The sequence below is a fragment of the Lampetra planeri genome, chromosome 2 (genome assembly GCF_965212315.1).
Source record: "Lampetra planeri chromosome 2, kcLamPlan1.2.h2, whole genome shotgun sequence".
NCBI classification, from domain to species: domain Eukaryota; kingdom Metazoa; phylum Chordata; class Hyperoartia; order Petromyzontiformes; family Petromyzontidae; genus Lampetra; species Lampetra planeri.
Genome location: NC_136108.1, coordinates 2,878,707 through 2,903,784, shown reverse-complemented (window position 1 = coordinate 2,903,784; position 25,078 = coordinate 2,878,707). Strand labels below are relative to the sequence as shown.

General features: G+C 49.9%; 1 protein-coding gene and 1 long non-coding RNA gene across 2 annotated transcripts in view; one reads left to right on the top strand and one right to left on the bottom strand.

Annotated features, from left to right (window-relative positions):
• The window catches only part of LOC144724743 (triple functional domain protein-like), a 189,425-nt gene that overhangs the window by 72,010 nt on the left and 92,337 nt on the right, over positions 1 to 25,078 (top strand). The window contains exons 12-29 of the mRNA XM_078604129.1: positions 1,595 to 1,717; positions 2,834 to 3,025; positions 3,792 to 3,961; positions 4,441 to 4,600; positions 5,618 to 5,813; positions 6,150 to 6,316; positions 6,726 to 6,845; positions 7,772 to 7,963; positions 8,700 to 8,849; positions 9,925 to 10,039; positions 11,020 to 11,135; positions 13,105 to 13,218; positions 13,992 to 14,174; positions 14,518 to 14,633; positions 15,480 to 15,546; positions 16,572 to 16,681; positions 17,407 to 17,476; positions 19,049 to 19,138. Coding sequence (XP_078460255.1) covers positions 1,595 to 1,717; positions 2,834 to 3,025; positions 3,792 to 3,961; positions 4,441 to 4,600; positions 5,618 to 5,813; positions 6,150 to 6,316; positions 6,726 to 6,845; positions 7,772 to 7,963; positions 8,700 to 8,849; positions 9,925 to 10,039; positions 11,020 to 11,135; positions 13,105 to 13,218; positions 13,992 to 14,174; positions 14,518 to 14,633; positions 15,480 to 15,546; positions 16,572 to 16,681; positions 17,407 to 17,476; positions 19,049 to 19,138 — 2,451 coding nt within the window. The remainder of the gene's footprint in view (positions 1 to 1,594; positions 1,718 to 2,833; positions 3,026 to 3,791; positions 3,962 to 4,440; positions 4,601 to 5,617; positions 5,814 to 6,149; positions 6,317 to 6,725; positions 6,846 to 7,771; positions 7,964 to 8,699; positions 8,850 to 9,924; positions 10,040 to 11,019; positions 11,136 to 13,104; positions 13,219 to 13,991; positions 14,175 to 14,517; positions 14,634 to 15,479; positions 15,547 to 16,571; positions 16,682 to 17,406; positions 17,477 to 19,048; positions 19,139 to 25,078) is intronic.
• LOC144724751 (uncharacterized) lies at positions 1,580 to 3,578 on the bottom strand. Its single transcript, XR_013586574.1, has 3 exons — positions 2,843 to 3,578; positions 2,248 to 2,370; positions 1,580 to 1,753 (listed from the first exon to the last, which is right to left on the bottom strand). It is a non-coding gene; the product is annotated as an uncharacterized LOC144724751 (long non-coding RNA).

The following is a 25,078-nucleotide window of genomic DNA, read 5'->3' as shown; positions in this document are numbered from 1 at the left end:
CGTTTTTTAAACGTTATTTTCGTAATTTTACAACTGAAGTTAAACTTTTTTTTTATCAAAGTTAACCACGGGAGATATGTGGTTTATTTTGAGAGCTTGTCACCACTCCCATAAATTATGGAAGGGGTTGTGGGGGTCTTTAGGTCTCGGTGGATAATGACATTATGTTTACAAGGCTTCCAAAGCACGGGTTCACGATAGATGTTCACGGAGGTCAGAGGTCAGGTTGCCATGGCGGTGCCAGTTCCTCCATGCACCGTCGTCGACAGTTTATCTCTTCTGATTCTTCTGATACGACGCTCGCACACGCACACACACGTCCTGGGCTGTTACCACTTATCAACAACACTGCGGCCATAAAACATCATGCCTATATATTTACCGTGAATGCGAGCGTTCACTCTTATGTGAATAACAGTGTGGAATGTAGACCCTTGGTAGCTAGGGATGAATGAAGTCCATATGTGCAGTTAAATTGAAGTAGGCATGAGACATAAATGATAAATTACCTGCTCATGGGATGTCAGAGCCATTATTTAAAGTTTGTGTCTGTGTTTCCATGGTCATGGAATTGACACTACTGGATACTAAATACATTTAATGTGTTTTTCTTGAACACATTTTCAAATACTAGGTTGGTGCACACACAATGCTTTGATTTTATTATTTTCCTCTTGCTTTGTGGGCACCACATCGTGATCGCTTTACGAGAGCACATGTCTGCGTACGTATGTTGAACCTCTTTCGCGCCGTACATAGCCGACCATGCTAATCAGAGGTGCGGGGGAAGGACAACAAATTAAACACAAAAAATCAGTTCTAAAGAAATGAGGTGCAGCTAGGCGCAGAGAGGGGGTGTGTGCGATGAGCAAAACCCAAGCTCGCCAATATTTGATGCTAACTGATGGCGCAGCCAACGACGCAGATGAGAATGCAAATTTGGTTGAAATGACATAAGACGCCATTTCGAATCGCTCTAGTTTTAGGAATGCATGGAGCCGCATAACTTTTATCAGGGCATCTGTCCTCACTGCATCACTTTCTGGCCAAGTTGCTTCCTTCATTGATTCGTTTTCCCAAAACATCCCGAGCAAAATTAAACAAACTGTAACCAATCGCCCTTTACCAGCCTTACAAATGACAACGTGGTGTAGATTAACACAGCTGTCCTGCTAATCATAGTTCACAAATCCTAATGCTCATCCCCAGAACGCTCATTCAGTCCACCTGTTTGCCATGTTTGTAGCTGGCATGAGTCCTTACACAGATTTCAACAACACGTAAAAAACTGCACATTGTACAGAAAGTTCTCAGCTTAGGCATTATGCAAAACCACCAGCTCCTGAAGAACTGCATAGTTTGGCAACTGCATTTGGTTCCCTTACATCAGCAACCTGACAAGACAGCCGTGAGTGGCTCTAAATCTCTGACTGGCTGTAAAACAAAAGTTGTGCTCGACAAACAGCATGCAAACATGAGAGTTTAACCAAAATGGCTAACAATTGTGATGTCTCCTGCGCATGTATATGAGTGTCTACATTTCTGTGTCCGCGTGTGTCTGCATGTACACATGTTGTGTGCCGCAACGGCGCAGGTTTTGGACTGGATTGAGAATCACGGGGAGGCCTTCCTCAGCAAACACACGGGCATCGGCAAGTCGCTGCACCGCGCACGTGCCCTGCAGAAACGCCACGAGGACTTTGAGGAGGTGGCACAGGTAGGGGGCGCTTGCACAGATGGGAGGTGTGCATCCCTACGGGAGGCGGCACAGGTTACACGTATGCCGGCGTGAGGGAGTTGTGTCATATCAGTTACAATTCAGAATTACTGCTGCTGCTTATGATTATTGTTAAAATATTGTTTTATTTTATTTTAACAGTAAAGGCCCACTGAGCTATGTAGCTATTTTTTAGAAGCGACCTGGCTATCACAAATTATATCTCAACGAATTGGCTTATCACGTGGAAATTTATAACAGCAAATACTGTAAACGCACGTTGATTCTAAATGTGGAGGGAAAAACTGGAGGACCCGGAGAAAAATCTACGCGACCACGGGGAGAGCGAGAGAGACATGCAAACTCCAAATATACGGGCATCAGGGTTTGGATCGAACCCACGACCTCCTGTCTACCAGACAAGGTAGTTAACATCTCGCCACCGCAGCATAATAGGGATGATAAATTAATTGTGAGCCTTTGTGATGGCGTGCGTGTGCTATGCGTGGAAATACTAGGAACCATGATACCATTCCAGCGGTCGCAGGTGCTTCCTTGCTGCGCTGCGCTTTCGGCCGGTGACATAAGAGCAAACGTTCTTGGTTTCAGCGCCCATGTCCTGTCTCGCGCCGCCCCGCTGATCGCTGGTGTCACTGGCGCAGCAGTAAAAAAAAATGCAGAAGTCCCGTGAGCTCGCGCAGCGTCGAGTGCGGTGCCGTGTCGGGTTGTAGAGAGGGGCACACGCCAAATGGTCCGTGTGAAAATCGGAGCAGTAACAGGGACAGCAAAAACAATTTCGCACAGCGGTGCTCGGCAGGAGCAAGCAACGTCTGACACTGGGGCTCGTTTTTTTATTTGCTGAAAATTTTTTTTTTTTAAAGGACAGTGTTGGGAAGTTGAAGGAAGTACGACTTTGAGACGTCACGCTTTGTGGTGTGATGTGGGCAAGAGTGGAAGTGCGCTGGGGAGCAGTAGAATGCAATTTGTGGTGTCAACATACGACCGTATCTGTAGGACACCGCGCGATAGGCAAACACTCGTCCAGAGCGGGTCCAGAATGACGCGCGTGTGGTGCTCGTAGCGGAGCAGCAGTGGTGTCCCGCGTGCCGCCCGCAGAACACGTACACAAACGCGGACAAGCTGCTGGAAGCGGCGGAGCAGCTGGCGCAGACGGGCGAGTGTGACCCCGAGGAGATCTTCCAAGCCGCCCATGCGCTGGAGGACCGCATCCAGGACTTTGTGCGGCGCGTGGAGCAGCGCAAGCTGCTGCTCGACATGTCCGTGTCCTTCCACACGCACACCAAGGAGGTGCGCGGCCTCGCACGCACGCATAGCTACACCGCACGCACCGCCCGTACCGCCCGTAAGACGGCTCGTTGACACCACACAACAACAACCGCCGGAACTCGCCACTAAGTGGCGGTGACGTCACCACAGCCTAGATGCACTCTACACAACGTGCTGACTCATGCGCGCACTCACTCCGGACACTTGTTGTCGCTTGCGCTCGCACCGCACGCGAGCTCACACACGCTGCTCTGTGCACATTAACATTCGCATATTGAACATTCACACATACACACACCAACACACAACAACAACAACAACCGCCATTCGCCACTAAGTGGCGGTGATGTCACCACGACACACAACACACCAGCACACAAACACCCATTTACTAACATGCGCTCACACTCTAAATTATAACAAGTAATAATTCCTCCCATGTAATACCAATACTCACTCGTGACACACACAGGACACGTGCCACAGATACACACTCACACCACCTGCTTACACTAGCACATGCACATGCAAGTCATGCTCTAAACAAATACAAGAATTCAGTGAATGCCCAATGATCGCTGATGTTGTGTAACTAAGTTTGAACAACGATCATGAAGAGGATGGTCATGATAAAGGTCGGCGATAATGATTGCGAGTGATAATGATGATTGTGCTGATAATGTTTGATGAAGACGATGAATCCCGTAGTGATTTTGATGATGACAAGAGTGGTGATGATGACGGTGATGACGTCTTTTTGCCTCCCTTCCCCCCACCTCCTATGCAGCTGTGGTCCTGGCTGGAGGAGCTGCAGAAGGAGCTGCTGGACGATGTGTACGCCGAGTCCGTGGTGGCCGTGCAGGAGCTCATCTCGCGCTTCCAGCAGCAGCAGCAGACCATGCTGCAGGCGACCGTCAATGTCATCAAGGAGGGGGAGGACCTCATCCAGCAGCTCAGGTTGGGACGAGCGAGCAAGCGTTCATCGAAATCGTCTCGTGGTTGCAGGTGCTAGGTGGTGCATCTGCCAGTCGTCTCAGTCCGTCAAAGCAAGGCACGTGGGTCTGTCCCGTGACCTCCTGTCAGCGAGCCTTCGACACTTCACGTGGCCTCAGTGCACCTAGCCTGGCACAGTCGTCGTGGTGACATCACTGTCAATTAGTGGCGAATTAAAGGTATTGCTTTAAAAAAAAAAACATCGCTTTCATCTAGCAGTGAATTAATTATGGCTGATGATGATGATGATGCAGGCATTTTCTCATGAGTCTTAGCAGGATGGAGGCCTCCTTTGGCCAGAATCGACCATGACCTCCGTCGCTCGAATTGCACCCAATTCACTCTGGCAAGTTCCTTTGCCAGTTGTCGTAATTGAGGTGCTCATCGAGCGAACCGCTCGTGTGTGTGCCTGCCCCTTGCCCCCACCATGCCTCGCCCCCCAGGGAGTGCATGGTGAGCGGGAACAGCTCGATAGCGCACGTCGAGGGGGTGCTGCACCAGCTGGACGAGGCGCAGGCGCAGATGGAGGAGATCTTCCAGGAGCGCAAGATCAAGCTCGACCTCTTCCTGCAGCTGCGGATGTTCGAGCGCGATGCCGTCGAGGTCAGCTGCCCGGAGGAGCTTCCTCCTGAAATGTTATGACGTGGAGGTGGCCGCGAGTGCGCGCGGTTCAGGGATTGGTGGGAGCACTGAGCTGGCACCGACGAGACTTGGGGTCGAATGTGGGCAGCTACCCCTGATTAAACCGAGTTGTACGTATGTGTGTTTGTGTGTGTATGTTGAACTTCTTTCACACCGTACGTAGCCAACCGCGCTAATGGGAGGTGTGAGGGAAGGACAACAAACTAAACACAAAAAGCAGTTGTAGGCAAATGAGTTTTCAATCTAGATGATTTCGAAGTGCATAGCTCCGGTGGCTTCCTAAAATCGGAAGGAAGAGCGTTCCAGATGGCCGCAGAAGCGCATCTGAAAGCGCGCGATGCATTGACCGTCTTTGTTCGATGGTTGGCCAAAAGCCGCTGCGAGGATGACCAGAGATTGCATGATGATTTCTGCTCCTTGACGAGGTCAGCAAGGTATTGTCGTTTGCATGTATGTCAAACGTCTCTCGCACCATACGTAGCCATCCATGCTAATCGAAGGTGCGGGAATTAGACTAAGTAGATGGACAGCCACCAATGATGCACAATAGAATCCTCTCTTTTTACTTGTTGTTTTAACTTCATTTGGCTGAATTCTTGCTCTAATAATTTATATGTAATTGACTGTCATGTTATCAGTATACCTGTTTAGTGGGGCATGCGGGATCGTGAGCGCCCCCTAGTGTGTGAATTAAAAAGGTTGCTTGTAGAGGTCCTGGAAGTAGCTCTGTGAAAGCTGCTTCCTTCCCACTGGTCGTTTTCTAACACGAGGTGTTCAGAATGGAAAACCTCAATCTCCTAATACAGTTGTTGTCTAATTTGGCAAAATAATAAAAACAAGAAAACTCTTAATTTCCACGTTCTAATGCAGGGTGTCATGGGCACTTAACTACTCGGTATTTGTCAGTGCCCGAGGGCGATCGAGTTCTGTCCTCCACACCCAGTGGGACGCGTTGGTGTCTGCGTGCGGGGCGACCAGGTGCTGTCGGACCTGGAGGCTTGGAACGACGAGCTGGTGAGGCAGCTCAGCGAGTTCGACTCGGACGACCTGACGCTCGCCGAACAGCGGCTGCAGCGCCACGCGGACAAGTCCCTGACCATGAACAACCTGGTGTTCGACGTCATCCGCCAGGGCCAGGAGCTCTACCAGTTTGTCACCGACGTGCAGGCCACGGGTGAGCGCCGCCCGTCGCACGGCCGTGCGTCGACGCCCACGTGTGCCGTCGCCTACCGGGCGGCGTTCACACGCGGCGGCGATATCGTGGAGCTGGAGGTCGTTTGACCCCGCGGCGCTCGGTGGCATTTCAAAATCCACCCCGCGAAGGTGGCCTTGGCTTGGGACGCTGCGTCTGTGAATGTCGCGGACTGAAGTTCCCCCCACGTGATAACGTGTTCATCACCGTGGTCGTTTATCATAGTCGCGATCGGCGGCATCACCGACGTCATAATCGTCATCGGCTGACCGTTCGCCCGACTCGCGTGCCCCCCCCCCCCCCCCCCCACACGTGTAGGCATAGAGGTGACTTGCGACAAGGACGTGGACATGGGCACACGCGTGCAAGAGCTGCTGGAGTTCCTCCACGACAAGCAGCAGGAGCTGGAGCTGAATGCCGAGCAGCATCGCAAGCGCCTGGAGCAGTGCCTGCAGCTGCGCCACCTGCAGACGGAAGTGAAACAGGTACCGCGCCGACTTCAGCGCCGAGACCCGAGCTCTGCGTGTGCCCGCGTCGGCCTGCACGCACGTCGCTGCGTTGGCACGTTTGCACCTCCACTACACGCACCTGCGTTGATCGTCGTGTTTTTGGCCTGTCCTCATCTTCCCACGATGACGCGAATGGACATTGTCGTTGTTGACGTCTTTCTGTACGATCTTCAGAGCACTTTGCATGCAACCAGAAGCCTAATGTGCCTCTGTAGTGGAGTCAATTGATAAATTCACTTTTTCTTCAACAATTTTAATCCGTGTGTGTTTTGCGCCAGAGACGGTGTACTTTTCCAACCTTTAGTAGGTACTAGTTGACAGTAATTGTTCTGATAGTGTGTGTGTGTGTGTGTTACCGGGCGCACGTTTATATTTGTATTGTTAGGTGCTGGGCTGGATTCGTAATGGGGAGTCCATGCTGAGCGCCAGCCTCATCAATGCCTGCTCCCTGTCTGAGGCCGAGCAGCTTCAGCGAGAGCACGAGCAGTTCCAGCACGCCATCGAGGTACGTACGTGCGTGTGTGTGCCTGTGTGTGTGGGCGCAGTCAAAAGTGCACTTGGCCTGGTACAAGTGCTGTGGTGACGTCACCGCCACTTAGTGGAAATGGCGGCTTTTGTTGTGTGTGTGGGGAGTGGTTCGCGCTACGCTGCGCTACGAACCCGGTGACCCGATTTTGATTCCTGCTCACGGCCAGCACCAGTGATGACGATCTGAACTGGTCCTGGGCCTCCCCTAGGCTGAGCCAGCCTTAAATGGATACCTAACACGGTGTGTAAACAATTGCACTGGCAAGACAAAAGCGGCTGGGTGGGGTGCCATGTGTAAGTTGAGGTTGTGCATATCTGTGTTTAGTCTGTGTGTGTTTGTGTGCATCAGTCTGCAGTCTGCAGGTATTTGTCTCTCTGCAATGTGTATGGTTTATTGTGTCTGAATGTGTTGGGGGGGACGTATTGAATTTTTGCAGGAGGGGTGGGTATTTTTTAAAAACATAGCTTTGTACATATGTATGTTGAACTTCTTTAGCACCATACGTAGCCAACCGTGCGAATTCAGTACAATTGCAATGTGTCAAATTTGGCAGCAGCTAAAGTAATAACCACACATTTGAAAACCACACTTCCTTACTTTGTATAAAACACGAAGTTTGTATAATAATAACAATAAACTAGGTTTTCTCATCACGCGATTCGCACAAAGCCTCAGCATGCCAATCAGCCGTTTATATAACAACAAAGGTGTAAAGAGCCCACTTAGGTAAAATATATCTTCGTGCAAATTAGGCATATTTGATGCCATGACAACCACTGGCTCACAACAAGCACTCGGGAAGGGAGGAAGGGAGGGGGGTGGGAGGAAGAAGGGTAATCGCGCGTCACAGTGTCTCCGCTCGAGCCTTACCCGCCTGGCCACGTGCTCTCTCTCGCCAGCAGAAAACGCATCAGAGCGCCCTGCAGGTGCAGCAGAAGGCCGAGTCGCTGCTGGGCAGCGTGCACTACGCGCCCGACACGATCCGCGAGTGCGCAGAGCGCGTCGCCGCGCACTGGCAGCAGCTCATGCTCAAGATGGAGGACCGCCTGAAGCTCGTCAACGCCTCCGTCGCTTTTTACAAGACGTCCGAGCAGGCGAGTGCACGTGCGCGTTGCCCGTGCGTACGTGTTGCTCGCGTTTCGCGCTCGCCTGCCGCTACGAACTTGGGAAACACGAGGTCGATTCCTGGCGGCAGGCAGCAGTTGGTGGCGAGTGGTGTCGGATCCTGTCCTTGTTCTCATTTAGGTCAGCTCGGCGATAAATAAGTGCCCGGTAAAGTGTGCAAACGTCGAGCACTAGAGAGATAAAGGTGGTTGGGCGTAGCGTGGGCATTACCAGTTTCTTTTGTACTGTGCCGGCCGGTCTTAATAGTTGCTCATTAATGGAACTTTATCGAACAATCTGAACCTCTATTATGGAGAGTTGATTCATCTTTGAATCTAAGGAGGAAATCTGTGCATGTCACAACTTTAACTTTTTGTACTTTTAGGTATATATTATGATTAGTACTACTACTACGCATGTGTGTGCGTCTGAAGAAAGAAACTGCAATGACACCCTGATGACAATGCATTCAATTCCTGACATTAACAGCAACTCACACTTGAACTTTTTCTGACCCACCACAAAGTTGAATTGACCTCAAGATGAATGCATTTTGCATCGTCTACTGAAGTGCGTACATGAGTAGAGGGAACGCGAAATCAGATTGGCAGCATAATCTAAACTAACTTCAGAAATGAGCAAGAAGCAGAGCACGAGGCTTTGGCCTCACTGTCATCTCCTCGTTTCTCCCGCGTCACCCTTCACGCCGTGCGTGCCACCCTGCAGGTGTGCTCGGTGCTCGAGTCCCTGGAGCAGGAGTACAAGCGCGAGGAGGACTGGTGCGGCGGCGGGGACAAGCTGGGCCCCGGCTCGGACAGCGACCACGTCACGCCCATGATCAACAAACACCTCGAGCAGAAGGAGGCCTTCCTCAAGGTGCTGCCTCCTGACCCCTCCTGGGTCAAGGACTTGGGAATACCCACAATGCACCTACAGATTGACAAACTGTGGTGTGCCAATTTATATTCCTGCGTGGACCGAGCCGGGAAGATTTAAGACACTTGTTCCATTGTTTTTAACTGCCATGCCAGGAGACAGGATGGAACCAGGCACCTTTGGATTGCAAGTCTAGTTTGCGGGCCATTACACCACAGCAGCATCCCTCGGTGTAGATGCATTCATAAATCTAAGCTACCGTTTTGAACGAGTCCTTGTTCAAGTCTTTATCCTCATGAGTCCTTTGTGTTAAGCAGCTGGACACATTATGATGATCATAAGCTCATTTGCATGGTGTTTGACTATTAGCAGCAGGCTTATGTAATTATAAACAGACTTGTGCGCGCAGAAGATGTTTAGCATTATTAAATTGTCTGTTATTGGTATTTAACGAAGTGCCCTCTAAGATACAAGCACGAGTTCACTTGGGTTGTGCGGTTTCGGGGAATTTTAATTGCGATCACGTGGCCCAGATCGTACAAAAAGCAAATTCAATTAATTGAATTGTCATGATTCTGGGTCATGGTTCAATTCAGCAGCCGATAATTTTTTGCCTCACCGGTTTGTCTCACCGGGTACGTCTAATTTGTCTTGTTTATGCCTTTTCTGGGTACACGATTGCCCCATGAGCCTTCATGTTACATAATGAACGTGCAATTTGCATATAAGTTCGCGAGAGTAATGTATTATTGATTTTTACGCGACTTGATGCGCGTATCAAGAGCATAATAATCGATTTTAACTGGTTAATCGATGCATTGTTGCATGCCCAATGTTAACCATCGATCAAAGTTACATTTCTCATCCATACAAATCCACACTGTCAGTTGTAAGTGAAACTGAGCAAGCTTACGTGCTCACAACTATGACTAAACCTTCCAAGGTGATTGTCCTGCATCTGGCTCTATGTGCCGTTGTCACTGATTGTTGTGTTTGTGCCAATCCCCACCTAACCCTGCTGTGGATCACAAACCTTGTCCTCTCTCACCCCCAACTCTCACCGTGCCTGGCGCAGGCCTGCACGCTGGCTCGCAGAAACGCGGAGGTGTTCCTCAAGTACATCCACCGCAACAACGTCAGCATGCCCGGCATGACCAGTCACACTCGTGGGGCCGAGCAGCAGGTCAAAAGTACGTCATCCACCGCCCCCCCCACCACCACCATGACCTCCCATGAGCCGTTTAGGCAGGTATGTTATGGCTGGCACAGTAGGGGGCACAGGTGGTGCATCTGCCAGTCATCTCAGCCAGTCAACCCATCGCACCTGAGTCTGTCCTGTGGTGAAGTCACGGCCACTTAGTGGCGAATGGCGGTTGTTTTTATGGTATAGAAGTCTGTAGTTATGTGGGTGGCTGATAGGAATGGGACTTGTATGCAGCTTTGTAGGTGCGTGGGTTGTTAGGTGGGTAGGTGAATGAGTAGATAGGTATTTGGATGGGTGGGTGGATGGCTGATAGGATGTGAGTAAATCATTGGTGAGTATGTGGGTTGGTAAATTCCTGGGTGTGCAAGTGGGAACAGTGGCTACATGAACAAGTAGATGAGCAGGAAAATAGGTGAATGAGTAAAAAAGGCATATTCAGTGAAATTGTGGTTGGATAAGTGTGTGAGTGGTGAAGGGGATAGGCAAATAGGCGTGTGGGTAAGCAGTTGGGCGAATGGGTAGGTTGGGTATTTTTAGGTGGTTAAGTGGGTGGCTAAAATGGTGGATAGGTAGGAAAAAAGAGGTTAATACATCTTCATTATTTAAAAGGGAGACCCGGGATACGTTTTGGTAGCAATATTAGTATTATGTTGATAAATACAATATTATTTGTAAACAAAATTAATTAACGACCTTAACAATATGTAATACATGTACTACATATACAGTGCAGATGACAATATTTGCAATGAACAAGGAAAATACATACGAATTTAAGGCCAAAATAGAGTGTACAGTGTATGTATATATATATAATTTAGATTTTGAATATAACACAAAACCTATCGGTTCAATTATTGTGACATTTACATTGTGACATTCACATGCCCCATGAGCTTGCTTATCTGCATTTAATAGGAGTCGGCGTGGACTCAAGGGGTTGTTGCTTTTATCTCTGTTGTGCAGCCATCCTGAGCGAGCTTCTGCAGCGGGAGAACCGCGTACTGCACTTCTGGACGATGCGTAAGCGCCGGCTGGACCAGTGTCAGCAGTATGTGGTGTTTGAGCGTAGTGCCAAGCAGGTGAGCAGACCGTTACGCAACTCGACCATCTGTCCGTTGTACCGGTGCAGAAATTCAAATTTGTAAATGTCGAGAAAACCCAAATCGTAACATAAACATTCACGCGGGCTTGGAAACGAGTCGATTTAACAGCGCACACATTTGTGCAGCATTGCATGTGCAAAGACTCCTGAGCCCTGGGTAGGCCAGATTTTCTGAACTTTTTAAGTTGGTGGTCAAAATGACGAAATGGCCGCACATTCAGTTCTTTTGAGCCGGTGGTCTGGATAAGGCTAAGAGCTTTTTTTGTAATGTGCGAAGTGTGCTTTTATGTGTGTTATTAAATTCGCCGGTGCATCAATAGCAGCAGCAGCAGCAGCAGAGCTCGCTCCCACAATGCATTTGTGCACGTGTGTACATCGCTGTATGGCCGCACGGTACGGCGTTTCACAGGGTTTTTACGAGAGCAGTTCCACGCGGACATTCGAGGCCAAAACGCCTTTTGGCGTCCTCTGGTCTCACACCGTTTGAGACGAGGCTCAAAAGAAAGCTGTTTCGGATGTGGACCAATCAACTTCAAGGACAGTGCACATTATCAGAGTTATGTTTTTTGTTTGCATTATGACCGCAGGTATTGTGGTCTATGTAAACATAACTCCTTGTAAAAAAGGTGTCAGTTTTGTTGCCAGATAGAAGGGTAAAAAACCAATTATCATATTTTTGACTGGCAAATAAGGTTCCAATGGTGTAAATGCATATATTATCAGTGTGTTTTTTGTTTGCATTCTGACCACAGGTATTGTGATTAATGCAGACATGATTCCTTGTAAAAGGTTTCAGTTTGGTGTTTTAATATCTTAATCTGTTTTGTTGCCAGGAAAAATGGGAAAAACCTATTCTTATATTATGATCAACCATTTACATAATCGGCAAAAAGGAAAATACTTTGTTTACTTGGCTTTCTTAAGCACAGTTATTATTGTCCCAGCCTTTCATTAATCAACACCATTTCCATTGAGGTACTTAACAAATATATTATAATTGGGATTTTGAGAATCTCATGATTTTCGTGGCTCAAACTTTTCAGCTGTGTTATTTGTGGCTAACACAAACATTGACCTCATATTTACACAAATAAGTAAACAGAGAAGCACTTTCATGGTTATGTATTCAGGTAATAATAATAATAATCTCATCATCCTGCCAGACAGTTTCAATTACAATGAGACAAGGTAATGTAGTGGAGGCGATGACCTTGTGTTCTTCTGCACGCGCGCGCGTGCGCGTGCGCGCTACGCTCACTGCACGCGCGTAGAGTGCGTGTCGTGTAGCGGTCAGCGCTACGCTGCGCTACGAACCCAGGGACCCGAGTTCGGTTCCTGCTCACGGCCAATACCGGTGACGATTATCTGAACCGGTCCTCGGACTCCCCTAGGGCGACTCGGCCTCAAATGAGTACCTGGTGTGGTGTGTAAAGATCGCCACTAGGGAGACAAAGGTGGCCGTTTGTGGTGCTGGCCACCCAACCTTTTACTGGACATTTCCGAAAAAGAGCTGTAGAACTCATTGGATTCGTCCAGTATAAATAAATATTATGATTTTGATTTCTCGTGTGCCATGCCGGCCTTCATAGGTGCCCGCTAACAGCACTTGCCCCAACAGTTTGTTAAAACGAGATGTTAATTACCTCTTCTGTTATACAAGAGGTTGTGGGTTTGATCCTGTTTCTGACTCCCCGTGGTGGTGTGGATTTTTCTCTGGGTCCCCTGGTTTTTCCCTCCACAATTAGAATCAACGTCACGTCTTTTCGAGGATTTGGCTGCTATAAACTTTCACATGACAAGCCACTTCGTTGAGCTAACATATGTGTCCAGGTTGCTTCTTAAAAAAGCGCTTACCTGCTAAAATAAAAATAGTTGATTGTTTTTATAGTTTCATACAGGAGTTATTTTTTTGTGTGTGTGTGTACGTGCGCTTGGTGACAACCGAGGCCGTGGACTGGATCCAGGGCACGGGCGAGACGTACCTTTGCGCGCGCACGGAGAGCGGCCAATTCACGCACGAGCTCCTGCGCGAGCACAACGAGTTCACGCTCGCAGCCAAGGTGTGACGCGCGGCTCGCCCCTGAGTCTCGCCGGGTCACACGAGGCAAATGTGCACGCAAAATGTCCCCTGCTGCAGTAGACCACAATGTGACGCTTGAAAGGAACAAATCTCAGTCGGGGTTAATATGGGTTAATGCAAATATGTTGTGTGTGTTTGTTTATGTGTATTGCCCTTTGTGTGCGTGTGTGTGCCTGTGCGCTTGCATGCCTGCGTTTGTGTACCATTGGGATTAGGGGTGGCCCCTGCACCATTCCATAAACTCACCCAAGTTCGATTCGTGTCAGTGCACATAATTGTACGACGGGAGTAGTACCACACATTCACCCCAATCACCCCTGTTCGCAGCTGAGCTAGGCATCTCAGTGAATGTAGGTATCTTTACTTGGCACGGTCTTTCCTAGGCCAACTCAGTCTGAAAAATGAGTACCATCTGCAGTACATGCCAACAGTATCAGGGTTGAGGATGTATATGTCCAGCCAAATATTTTCCACAATAGGTGATCACTACGAACACTGTTTGCAATATTACACATCATGTGGTGGCTTCACCTGATTGTATCATCACCGTAGAATGTTCTATAAGGGCTGCTTTGAACTTTCGCCACTGATTGTGCTGTACCTGTAAATTGAACGACAATTGGTTGCTCGCGTATAAATCTGTCCATGATATTCGCGTGGGTGGCAGCATGCTCGAGCTCCAGTGTCCCGTCGATCGCGCTGACCTGCGGCGTACGTGCGGGGTCGGTGCGTGTGTGCGTGTGCCGACATCAGCAAACGAAGGAGCGCGTGAAGCTGCTGATCCAGCTGGCCGACAGCTTCGTGGAGAAGGGCCACGCGCACGCCGGGGACATCAAGAAGTGGGTGTCGCTGGTGGACAAGCAGTACCGCGACTTCGCCAGCGGCATGGCCAAGTACCGCGCCGCCCTGGAGAAGGCCCTCGGCGTCCCCTCCGACGTACGGCACTCGCACGCCGCACGCTCGCACGGCAGAAACTGTGCGTGAAATGGGATTAAGGCGATGAATCCTTCTCGAGAAATCTTGGACAGCGTTCCTTCTTAAAAATGTATATCTGTCCAAATTCTAATGCGCGGTATTTGTCGACGGGTTTGTAAATTTTAAGTTTTCGGACGTCACCGTGCGACAGGTTTCTCATGATGAATATTTCACTTGAAATAAGGGCTCAGTTTGTAAACGTTCATGTGGTAATTTGGGGGGGTCAAGATTGGGCATTTTGTGTACGACACGTTGATGGTGTGTGCGCGTGTGGTGTTTGCGCGCGTGGTGTTTGCGCGTGCAGAAAGAGCGCGAGCTGCAGCTGGACACAATCCCGGCCAGCCTGGCCGAGCAAGTGAAGCTGCGCGAGGTCAGCAACCACACGGACGAGGAACGCCGCAAGTCGGCACGGCGCAAGGAGTGAGTGTCCAGGCACACCGGCGTTTGCTCACTGGTCCACGCCGCCTGCATGGCAGCACAACCTCTGCCGATTTGTGACTGATCTTTATTGTGACCACCAGTCAACATTGCCCACAATGCATCTGGAACTGATCCACCTTACCTACAGCGCATTACGACTACCAAATAACATGACACCATGGTCTGTGCATCATGACTACCATTGCAAATCATCTGCAATGCAGGTGACCAATGCATTGACTACCAGTAAACATCATCCACAATGCATCATGAACTCTGCTACACCATACACATGATACATTTTGACCACTATTCCAACTCATCTACAATCCATCATGATTACCAATCATCACCCCCCATGCATCACACTCTCTGCTCCACCTGACCCACCATAAGTACACATCACTGTTTTACTTCATCTGAAATTCGCTACAGTCTCTTGTCAAACCCCACCCAGAATGCATTATTATCTCCGCTCCAGCTCACCCACACGGCATGACCACAAGTTGGTATCACTCAATATATTTCATTATTGCCACTCAATATTTCCCACAATGCATCATTACTAAAGTTGTTCTTATTCCTCACCACCCACAATGCTGCATTGCACAACAAGGAATAAACAAAAACGACTACCCTTTTTTTTAATGTCTCCTTTAATCACAGGGCAGGGGTTACGCTTGTGTGAATGTCAGTAGTGAGCGGACGTTCTCTTTCTTGTGTTATCCCTCGGATATCAAAGCCAGAGCTCCTGTTTGTGAAGTTTAATTGTCCTTTATATCTCTTTCATACTTTGAAAGGTTCTTTTTTTTAAAGGTGTGGGTAACCATCTGCTCAATGTTACAGGTTCATCATGGCTGAGCTGCTGCAGACAGAGAAGGCATATGTACGCGATCTACACGAGTGTTTGGAAGTAAGGCTATTGTTTGTGTTTGTGCATTGTGTATTTTTTAGTGTATGCGCATGCACGCTCATTTGCAAGAGTTAACGGGGGGGGGGGGGGGGGGGGGGGAACTCGTCAACTGCAATGTCTCTGAACATCATTACTAAGCACGTGTGTGTGTGTGTGTGCCAACCTTTGGGGTGCGGTATTGTTGCGGTTCGCACACATTGCCACGAACCTGGTCATCCGAGTTCGATTCCCGTTCACGAACAATAACTTTTGGCGAATATATCTGAACTGGTCCCGGGCATCCCCTGATTCGACTCGGCCTTAAAAATGACTACCTGGTGCATTGTGTGAACATCAGCACTGGGGAGGCAAAGGTTGCCAAGCGTGGTGTTGGCCACCCAATGCCCCCGTGTGCCGTGGGGACCTCAATAGGGTAGTTGGATTTGTAGCACGGTGCGCTAACCACTGTGCCACTGCTCCCCGCTGGGTAGATGCTCACGAACAGTGCTTTCCCCAACAGTCTGTTTAAGCTGTACACAGGGGATCTTTGTGTTGCTCCAAACTTAATTGCATCATCCCACCATCCCAACAGTGGATGATGAAATAAATACCGCTTTGGGGGAAATCAGCAGTGGTTTTCCTATGGATAGAATGGAATATCGACCTCTGACTCCAGCCAAAGGAGATGAGCAACACCCCATCTTTGGGCATGGCTTGTCTGCCGAGTGTATACATAGTAAAGAGGGTTATTTGTCATTTTATATTTGTGTGTGTGTGGAGGGGAGCCGTGACGTAGTGGTTCGCCCACTGCTCTGTGAACCCATTGACCTGAATTCCTCCTGGGCCTCCCCTAGGTCGACTCTGCCTTCTATGAGTGTCTAGTGCAGTGTGTATACATCACTACGAGGGAGAGACAAAGTTGGCTGGGCATGGTGCTACTTCTATGCCTCCCGATTGTGCCGTGCCAGCCTTCATAGCTGTTAACTAATCGCGCTTGCAGCAACAGCCTGTTAAGGCTTTACGGCGGGGATCTTTGTCTTTGTAAGATCTATCTGTGGGAGATGACGAGTGGTGTGGAGGAGATCCCTCCTGGCATCATAAACAAAGAGGACACCATCTTCGGTAACATGCAGGAGATCTTTGACTTCCACAACAAGTACGTGCACGCACGCACACTCGCGCGCGGCTGCTCATGGGGTACACGCAGTCCAGCAGCAATTACCCACTCGCACTGCAATGCACAGATGCACGGAGCACTGACTCTGAAGCACATTATCTTCAACTAGGTCTGTAATCATTCGACACCTCTTAGCATTTAGATGAATGTCACGATTCTGCATCGCAATTTGAATCAATGTTTTTGCATTGTGGTTTGTTGTAGCACCGGTTAGTTGTTGCGAGGGGTCACGTGAATTAATTACATACAATGTATATGATTTGGAAATGGTGCATTCTCTCATTCACAATATATGCGACAAATGGCGCGTGGAAGAACTCGTGTATATGTGCATTATATGTAAATGATATGCGAGTGTTACATGCATAACCTTCAGATTCATACACATTTCCTGTACCACAACACTCCATTTGATATGCATTGTATGCTCTTAACACAACGCATTAGCAATGCGTATTAACTCTTTAGGCACTGTTTTTAGGTGTGTAGGTTTAAAATACTATTCAGGAGGGCTTTTTCCTGGCATGTTGGGATATTGTGTTTTTTTTTATTCTGAAATATGATTGCTGCGAATTATTTTCTGTTTCTGCACAAGGTGCGTGCGTGATTTTTAATGTAAATGTTGGCAGACTAAACAAACTTGCAAAATAAGGGGCCGTTGAAATGATCGTTTCCTCTCATGTCGTCATATGTTTGCCTTGCAGCATCTTCCTCAAGGAGTTGGAGAAGTATGAGCAGCTTCCTGAGGACGTCGGTCACTGCTTTGTTACTTGGGTCAGTGCCCGCTCTTAAGTTTTCTTCTTTACACGGTACATAGTGCTCGTGTATGTATGCACGTTGAACCTCTTTCGCACCGTCCGTAGCCAACCATGCTGATCAGAGGTACGAGGGACGGACAACAAACTAAACACAAAAGCAGTTCTAAAGAAATTAGTTTTCGATGTAGATTTAAAAGTGCATGGCTCCAGTCAGCTTCCTAATATCGGAAGGAAAAGCGTTCCAGACGGCCGCAGAAGCCCGTCTGAAAGCGCGCGATGCGGTGACCGTCTTTGTTCTGTGGCTTGCCAAAAGCCGCTGCGAGGATGAACCAGAGTTCGCGTAATGCTTTATGCTCCTTGACGAGATCAGCAAGGTATTGTGGTTAATTTGTGTCCCGAAGCACTTTGTGTGTAATGAGTTTCAAGGTCCGCACTTTACAAATTGACATTTCGTGAGAAATGACGGAATGATTACTGCCAGGTGTTAATGGGCTTGGATTTGGCAATAATGTTAGATCGGTAAGGTGGCTGGAACTTGGGCAACTGAAGGCGAAACGAGTATGAACGTTGCAATTAAACTTAGACTTATGGTTACGGAAATAGTGATGAATACAGTACCTTTCGTTATTTTATTGTAATAACATGAATGTATTTTATCTAGGAAAGCTTCACTTGAGTCTCAGCACTAGTAATTAAGTATGCTTCTGCTTGGTAATTGTTGCCTTATTTAGTATGAATTTATTGGTCTTTATTATAACTTCGGTGTCTCTTATAATCATTTAATTGTGATGGCAACTGTTTTCATACGAGTTGGCCATTGTGGGGTAGTGCTTTTACCAGACTTTACCAGATAAAATTTAGACTTAAAGCTTTCGTGACTGCAGGAATTCATATTCTTTGGGTCTTTCGGTAAAGTCACGTAGATAGGTAGAAATTATTAAAAATAATCAATATAAAATTAACAAAACTTATAGTTTGTACGTAAATGCATGCCAATTCAAGTGCAACATAAACGCGAGGAAATAATCGGTTAAAAAATTATGTGGGTACGATGAGATGTATCGTGTGTGTCGCCGCATCGTCCTGGTAATGGCTTCGGGGTTATATGCCATTACAGATGCACATTGCAGTGGCTTCATAGCTGCATGTGACCCAGCCGACAATAATTAGAGACTTGAACTTTTCATGATTAATGATTTCACATTTTTAAATGCACCATTTGCTCCCTCTCTACACATGCCTTATCATCGTGGACAGTGTTTATATCATTCACTGGCTTATCTATTTTTGTAGAATCATGAACAACAAACATTCCAGTCCTTTGCAAATACGATTATTTATTTTTGCAAAAGTAACCTTTACAAATCCACGAATCCTTATATGGGACATGTTGGTATTAAAAGGTCTTAATGGAGCTAATGGATGGACAGGAGGACTTTATATCTTTGTGTTAGTGCCATCTTCTCTGAAACATGAATACTCGAGTGATGATCGGTTACACTGTAAGGAGTCTCGCGAAGCCTAACGAGAGGGCCTCGTGGGAGTGCCGGAGTTCACAGTGCGTCTGTGACCCCTTGTCTGCTCGCAGGCGGACAAGTTCCAGATGTACGTGTCCTACTGCAAGAACAAGCCCGACTCCACGCAGCTCATCATGGACCACGCCGGCACATTCTTTGATGTGAGTAATGCCTGCAGAATGCTTCCTCCCTACATCGACGCCGCAACCCCTGCACTTATAGATTCATTGAGTTATTTTTATATACTTATCTTATCTCCCATGTGCTGAGATAATCACGCCCCCCAATTTTCCTAGATTTTTTTTTACAAAAGAAACAGTCGTGCTTTGTACCATTTACACCTTCAGTGGCAACAAAACCACATTGTGGCCGTCTGGTATCTTAGAAACATAAACAATTGTATACCTGGTGGTGATGCGAGTCTGCATGTGTGCCTGTCAACGCCAACACAATAGATCGTTTGAACACTGTGCCGCCGCGCAGCTGAACTACGTAGAGTACACGTTAAATTTATCATTTTGTGTTCTGTGTCTTCACGTAACTATTAGTCTATTGACCTATTGGACCACCAGATTTATGGTAATCAACAGCATTTGTGGTGCTCACACACTACAGATCTTCCTTGTAAAATAGCCAGGCAACTGCCTTAAACGCGACCATCCATGTAACAAATCAAATAAACTCAAACTCTGATTTATACAAATGTGTGCAGTGTGTGTGTAGTGAGCATTGGGTCGTCTAAATTATGGTGCTCCAAGCCAGCGGTTTTTAAACCCAAGCTATGCGGTGTTTTATAAGTTTATCAATGATTTTCATTGCCATGTGCCTCAGTAAATGTCAACAAGAACATAATCCAAAGCTTTAGGCATCTGAAAATTGGTAGTTATGGAAAGGCATTATGTTTAAGGGTCTGTGTGCTTTGATGTTGAGAACCCACAGCTTTTGACGTTTGGAACTTAGTGGAACGAGGTGCTACAAATAAAATATGGAGTTCGTTAAGTCATTCGTTGACACTGCAGTGACTACACAAGTTGGAAAAAAATAAGCGTTGTAAATAAACCTGATCAAGCGAAAAGATTTGTCCTGATTGGGCCTCAACCATAAGAATAAAAGCCCTTGGTAGTTTCTGAAATAAGAAAAGGCTCTTTAACCCTGCTGTCACACTTCGTCATGCACCGGCCATAACCACACGATTCCTAAATACCTGTAGGGCTGTTACAGAGAGCCCGTTATGCATGGCAGCCTATGGTAAACAAGCACAGTGGGCGGGGCTACGTCAGTGCACGGGCAGGTGCCCTCTACGACGTCCGCGCTTCGGACGTTACGATCCCCCGGGGCCCCACCCCTCAGGGAGGGGGGTGTATAAAAGGGGAATGTATCGGGGGGCTCGGGAGTGATGTTTAGCTAAAGAAGAGGAGGCGGAAGACGTCTGAGATAGAGCCCTGGACTCCCCCTGGTACGCCGTCCTTATCAGGACCGCGCAGGCTCGAGCCAGTGGCGTGGTACCAGAGCCAGAGCCAGTGCTGGTCTGGACTCTGGGTACCGGGCCCGACTGACCAGTGTCGGGCCAAGATAGCCTCCCCTAGCCCATTAGTGGAGGACTCAGAGGCAGGCTAAGGTTAGCCTAGAGGTGTGTCCTCAGATAGACGGGTGAGGGGGCCGATACCCCCTCAATTGTGTATGTCACAAAGTTGGTATTCAAATAAACAAGTGTGCCTCCAACTCCGGTGTCAACGAGTCATAAGCGTTACTACATCTGGCGTCAGAAGTGAAACAAAGTACGAACATGGATACACGCCGGACGACTCGAGTCGGAGTACCTTGGGCGGAGGACACCGCTGCAGTTGGAGAGCCCGAGACGGCTGAAGATGCCATCGAGCAGCCGGGGCTGGGTGCATCCACGCCACAGCAGCTGGAGGAAGGGGAGCCGTCGACGGAGGGGCTGAGGCAGGCGCACACGAAGCTGGCCGAGCTGCTGTACGCCGCAGCCGCCATGCTCGATAACATCACACGGCTGGGGGCTGCGGGACCGCCACGAGGCGACAGCAGCCAACGACCACAGCGCCTTCCCGCCATTTCAACGGAGCAACATTTTGAAACTCCCGCCATCGCCGCAGCTGCTGTTGAGGGCGTGGCCGCTCTAAGCATCGCGTCCAACGGCGGGAGTACAGTACCTGCCGCGTCACCACGGGTGCGACCGGCGATGCCATCGCTGCTTCGGGCCGACGCTGAGTCGAGTGAGGGAGACGAGGGAGCGCGATCGTCCTCTGCAGCCGCTGCCTTACATCAGCGACTGCCGCCGCTCAAAGAATTTGTGGGCGAGGAGGGCGACTGGGGCGGCTTCCAGCGGCGCTTCCTCGCTCACCAGGAGATGGCACAGTGGACAGACGCCGAGGCTCTCCGAGCACTGCCAGCACTCCTCGACAGCGACGCCCTCGCCACACTAACATCGGCAACGAAGGAGAGGCGTTCCACGCTGCGGAAGGCGATGCAAGTGCTGTCCGCTGTGTATGGGCCACCATCGGACTGTCGTCAACTCTTTTACGATCGCCAGCGGGGGACGAAGGAGTCGCCCCTGGCGTACCGTACAAGCCTCCTGGCGCTGGCAAAGGAAGCCTTTCCACGAATGGACGACGAGGGGATCGACGCCATGGTGACAGAAAAGATACTTTTGCTGGCGGACGACTTAGACATCGTCATTGTCGCACAGGACGATGCAGAAATGTGCTCCCTCCAAGCGGCCCGTCTCCTCCACGCAAACCTGTCCTCTCAACGACGGAAGGCCAGCAAGGCGGCGAGCGGGCGCGCCGTCGCTGCGGCCACCCTCCCGGCGGAAGAGGTTTGCGCCATCAACCATCGACGGCAGCACGGAGCGGGAGCGCGGGGGGACCGGGCCGGTTCAAGCCATCTACAACGTCCATCGTCGCCACCAGCGCTTCCACGCTGCTACAACTGCGGCATCCGGGGCCACGTCGCCTCGGGGTGCCGCTCTCCTCGGCAGCGCGGGACGACACCTCAACGGGACGCCGGCCCTCGTCACAAGCTCCACCATCATAATCCGGCGAGTCGCGGCACCCCTCACGTTTGGCCCACGCACACGCCCGTCGCACACTTAAACACCGCAGCGAAGGGGGGGCCAATATCGCGTACCATGGCACCAACACGCACCGCTCTGGGTACTCACATTGAACCCAGCCAGTGGTCCGTGTTGGCCCATCGGGTTGTAGCCGCGTCGTCGGGGTCGTCGGCCGTTGTGGGTCACATCGATGGGGTGGAGGTTCGCATCTTGGTCGATACAGGAGCATCGGCGACCATTATTTCGGAGTTGATTTATAACATTCTCCCTGCCCAGAGCCGTCCTTTGATGCCTGTTAATGTGCCATTCTTTGCTGCTAACGGGGGTTCACTTGGCATCATCGGACAAATTCGAGCCCAAATTTGTGTCGGGGATATTAAATTATCTGGGCCGATTTTTGTTTCCTCCTCGCTGGCGGTTCCGTGCCTGCTGGGGACGGATTTCCTGGCCAAAATGCCGATTAGGATATTAATCGACCAGGGATGCATTGAGCTCCCATCGGGCCGACGCATGGCGTTTTTGCCATCCCCCGCTACGAGCCGGACGGCGTTCGCGACGGTGCCGGCGTTCGTAGATAGAACGGTGCGCGTTCCTCCGGGGGCGCAAATGTTAATTCCTTTGAGACTTCGGCGGCCCTTCGCTAAGGGCATTGGGGCTCAAGGGGTTTTGCTGGGACCGTCTAGGGCCGGGGTCAGTGGACCTAATTTACTCCCGGCCCAGACCATAGTGAGAGGGGATGGAGAACCCTTCATCGCGGTCCTCAATGTGGGCTCGCAGACGGTGGTGGTCCCACAGGGGACCGTGCTTGCTCACGCAACGCCGGTGCCCTGTGAGGAACCCGTCGCGAGTCATGTCGGCGCTGCCCCTGCACCGCGACCACATTCAGACAGCGATGAAGGGTGGCTCGAGGCGCTTTGCGCGGGATCGACGGACCTGTCAAATTTAGAGCGCCAACGTCTTAAGACACTACTGAGGGAATTTTCCGACGTTTTCAGTCGGGATAAATACGATTTGGGCTGCACTCATCTGCTGCGTCACCATATTGATACGGGTGACAGCGCGCCAATACGCCAAAATCCTTTTCGGTTGAGTCCCGCCGAAAAGGACCATGTCAAATCGGCTGTTGATGACATGCTAGCCGCCGACATAATTTCTCCCTCCAACAGCCCTTGGGGAGCGCCGATCGTCCTGGTTAAGAAGCAGGACGGTTCGTTGCGGTTTTGCGTTGACTTTCGGCGCCTTAATAAAATTACGGTTGCCGACGCATACCCGCTCCCACGGATGGACGAATCGCTTGACGCCTTGGCGGGAGCGCGATTCTTCTCCACATTGGACTTACTTTCGGGATTCTGGCAGCTTCCTCTGGACGATGATTCAAAGCCTAAAACTGCTTTCCGTACTCCGCACGGCCTGTTTCAATTCAACCGGTTGCCGATGGGCTTACACTCAGCGCCGGCAACTTTCCAGCGGTTGATGGAATTGGTTTTGGCTGGATTGCAATGGGAGTCGTGCCTGATTTATTTGGATGACGTCATTGTCTTTGGCAAAACTTTTGAGGAACATCTCCAGAGGTTGCGGGCGGTTTTCCTTAAGATGCGGGCTGCTAATTTGAAATTTAAGCCCCAAAAATGCCATTTGTTACGCGAGTCGGTGCGTTATTTGGGGCACATCGTGGGGCGCTCAGGTATTTCTACCGATCCCGCCAAAACGCAGTGTGTAAGCTCCTGGCCGACTCCCACCTCAGTGGGAGAGGTTAGGAGTTTTATTGGGTTTGCGTCGTATTATAGACGCTTCGTCGCTAATTTTGCGACTATCGCCAAACCCCTACATGCTTTAACATCTAAAGGGGTTCGGTTTTGCTGGGGTCAGGAGGAGGAGGCTGCTTTTTGCTCCCTTCGGGATGCTTTGGTAAACGCTCCTCCCCTGATTTACCCTGATTTTTCAAAACCGTTCTTGCTCGACACCGATGCGAGCAACACGGGTATTGGGGGCGTGCTCTCCCAGGTGGTTGACGGCGTGGAACATGTGGTTGCGTACGGCAGTCGGGTGTTGTCTCCAGCGGAGCAACGGTATTGTGTCACCCGTAGGGAACTGTTGGCAATTGTCCATTTCGTCCAACAGTATCGCCCATATCTGTACGGTCGGCATTTCACCGTCCGCACAGATCATGCGGCACTGCAGTACGCCCTGAGGGTCCAACAGCCATCGGGACAATTGTCCCGATGGTTGGAGGTCCTCCAGGATTACGATTTCCAAACCACATACCGTAAGGGCGTTCGCCACACCAACGCGGACGCTCTGTCACGCTTGCCAACCACCTCCGAGTGTGCATGCCTCCTGGGGTCTGGACGTTGCAGGCCTCCAGGGGACACATCGGTACCTGTCTTGGCGGCCGCCAACGACGACGATGCAATGGTTCTTAATTCGATCGAACAACAGGGCAAAGATTCCCTGTTGGGGTTGCCCGTCATTGAATGGGGGCGCCTCCAGATGGAGGATGTCTCCCTCCTCGGGTGGCGACGTCGCGTTGGCGGTGCGGCGGGGGGAAAAAGAGGTGGTTCCGACGCATGGGAAATGTGCCAAGGTCTGCTAATGCATTGGGACGGGAAGTCACGTCGACATCGGCTGGTTGTCCCTACTGGGTTGCGGGGTAGGGTGGTATGGGCCGCTCATGAGCGCCTCCTACACCTGGGGACCCAAAAGACTCTCGCCTTGCTGCAACTTGATTTTTACTGGCCTGGCATGACGAGGGATGTGGGGGATTTGTTGGGATCGTGCCCTCAATGTGCACAACGCAAACCGCCGGCACGGGAGTCTAACCCGCCCTTGCAATCGATCAAAGTGTCCAGGATAAACGAGCTGGTCGCTCTGGACATTTTGGGACCATTCCCCGCCACCCCCAGAGGGAATAGATATTTGTTGACGGGTGTCGAGTATTTTACACGCTGGCCTATGGCCTGGCCTTTGGCCAACCAGTCGGCAGCAGCCATCGTGGAGGCCTTTGTTCAGGGTTATGTCCTGGACA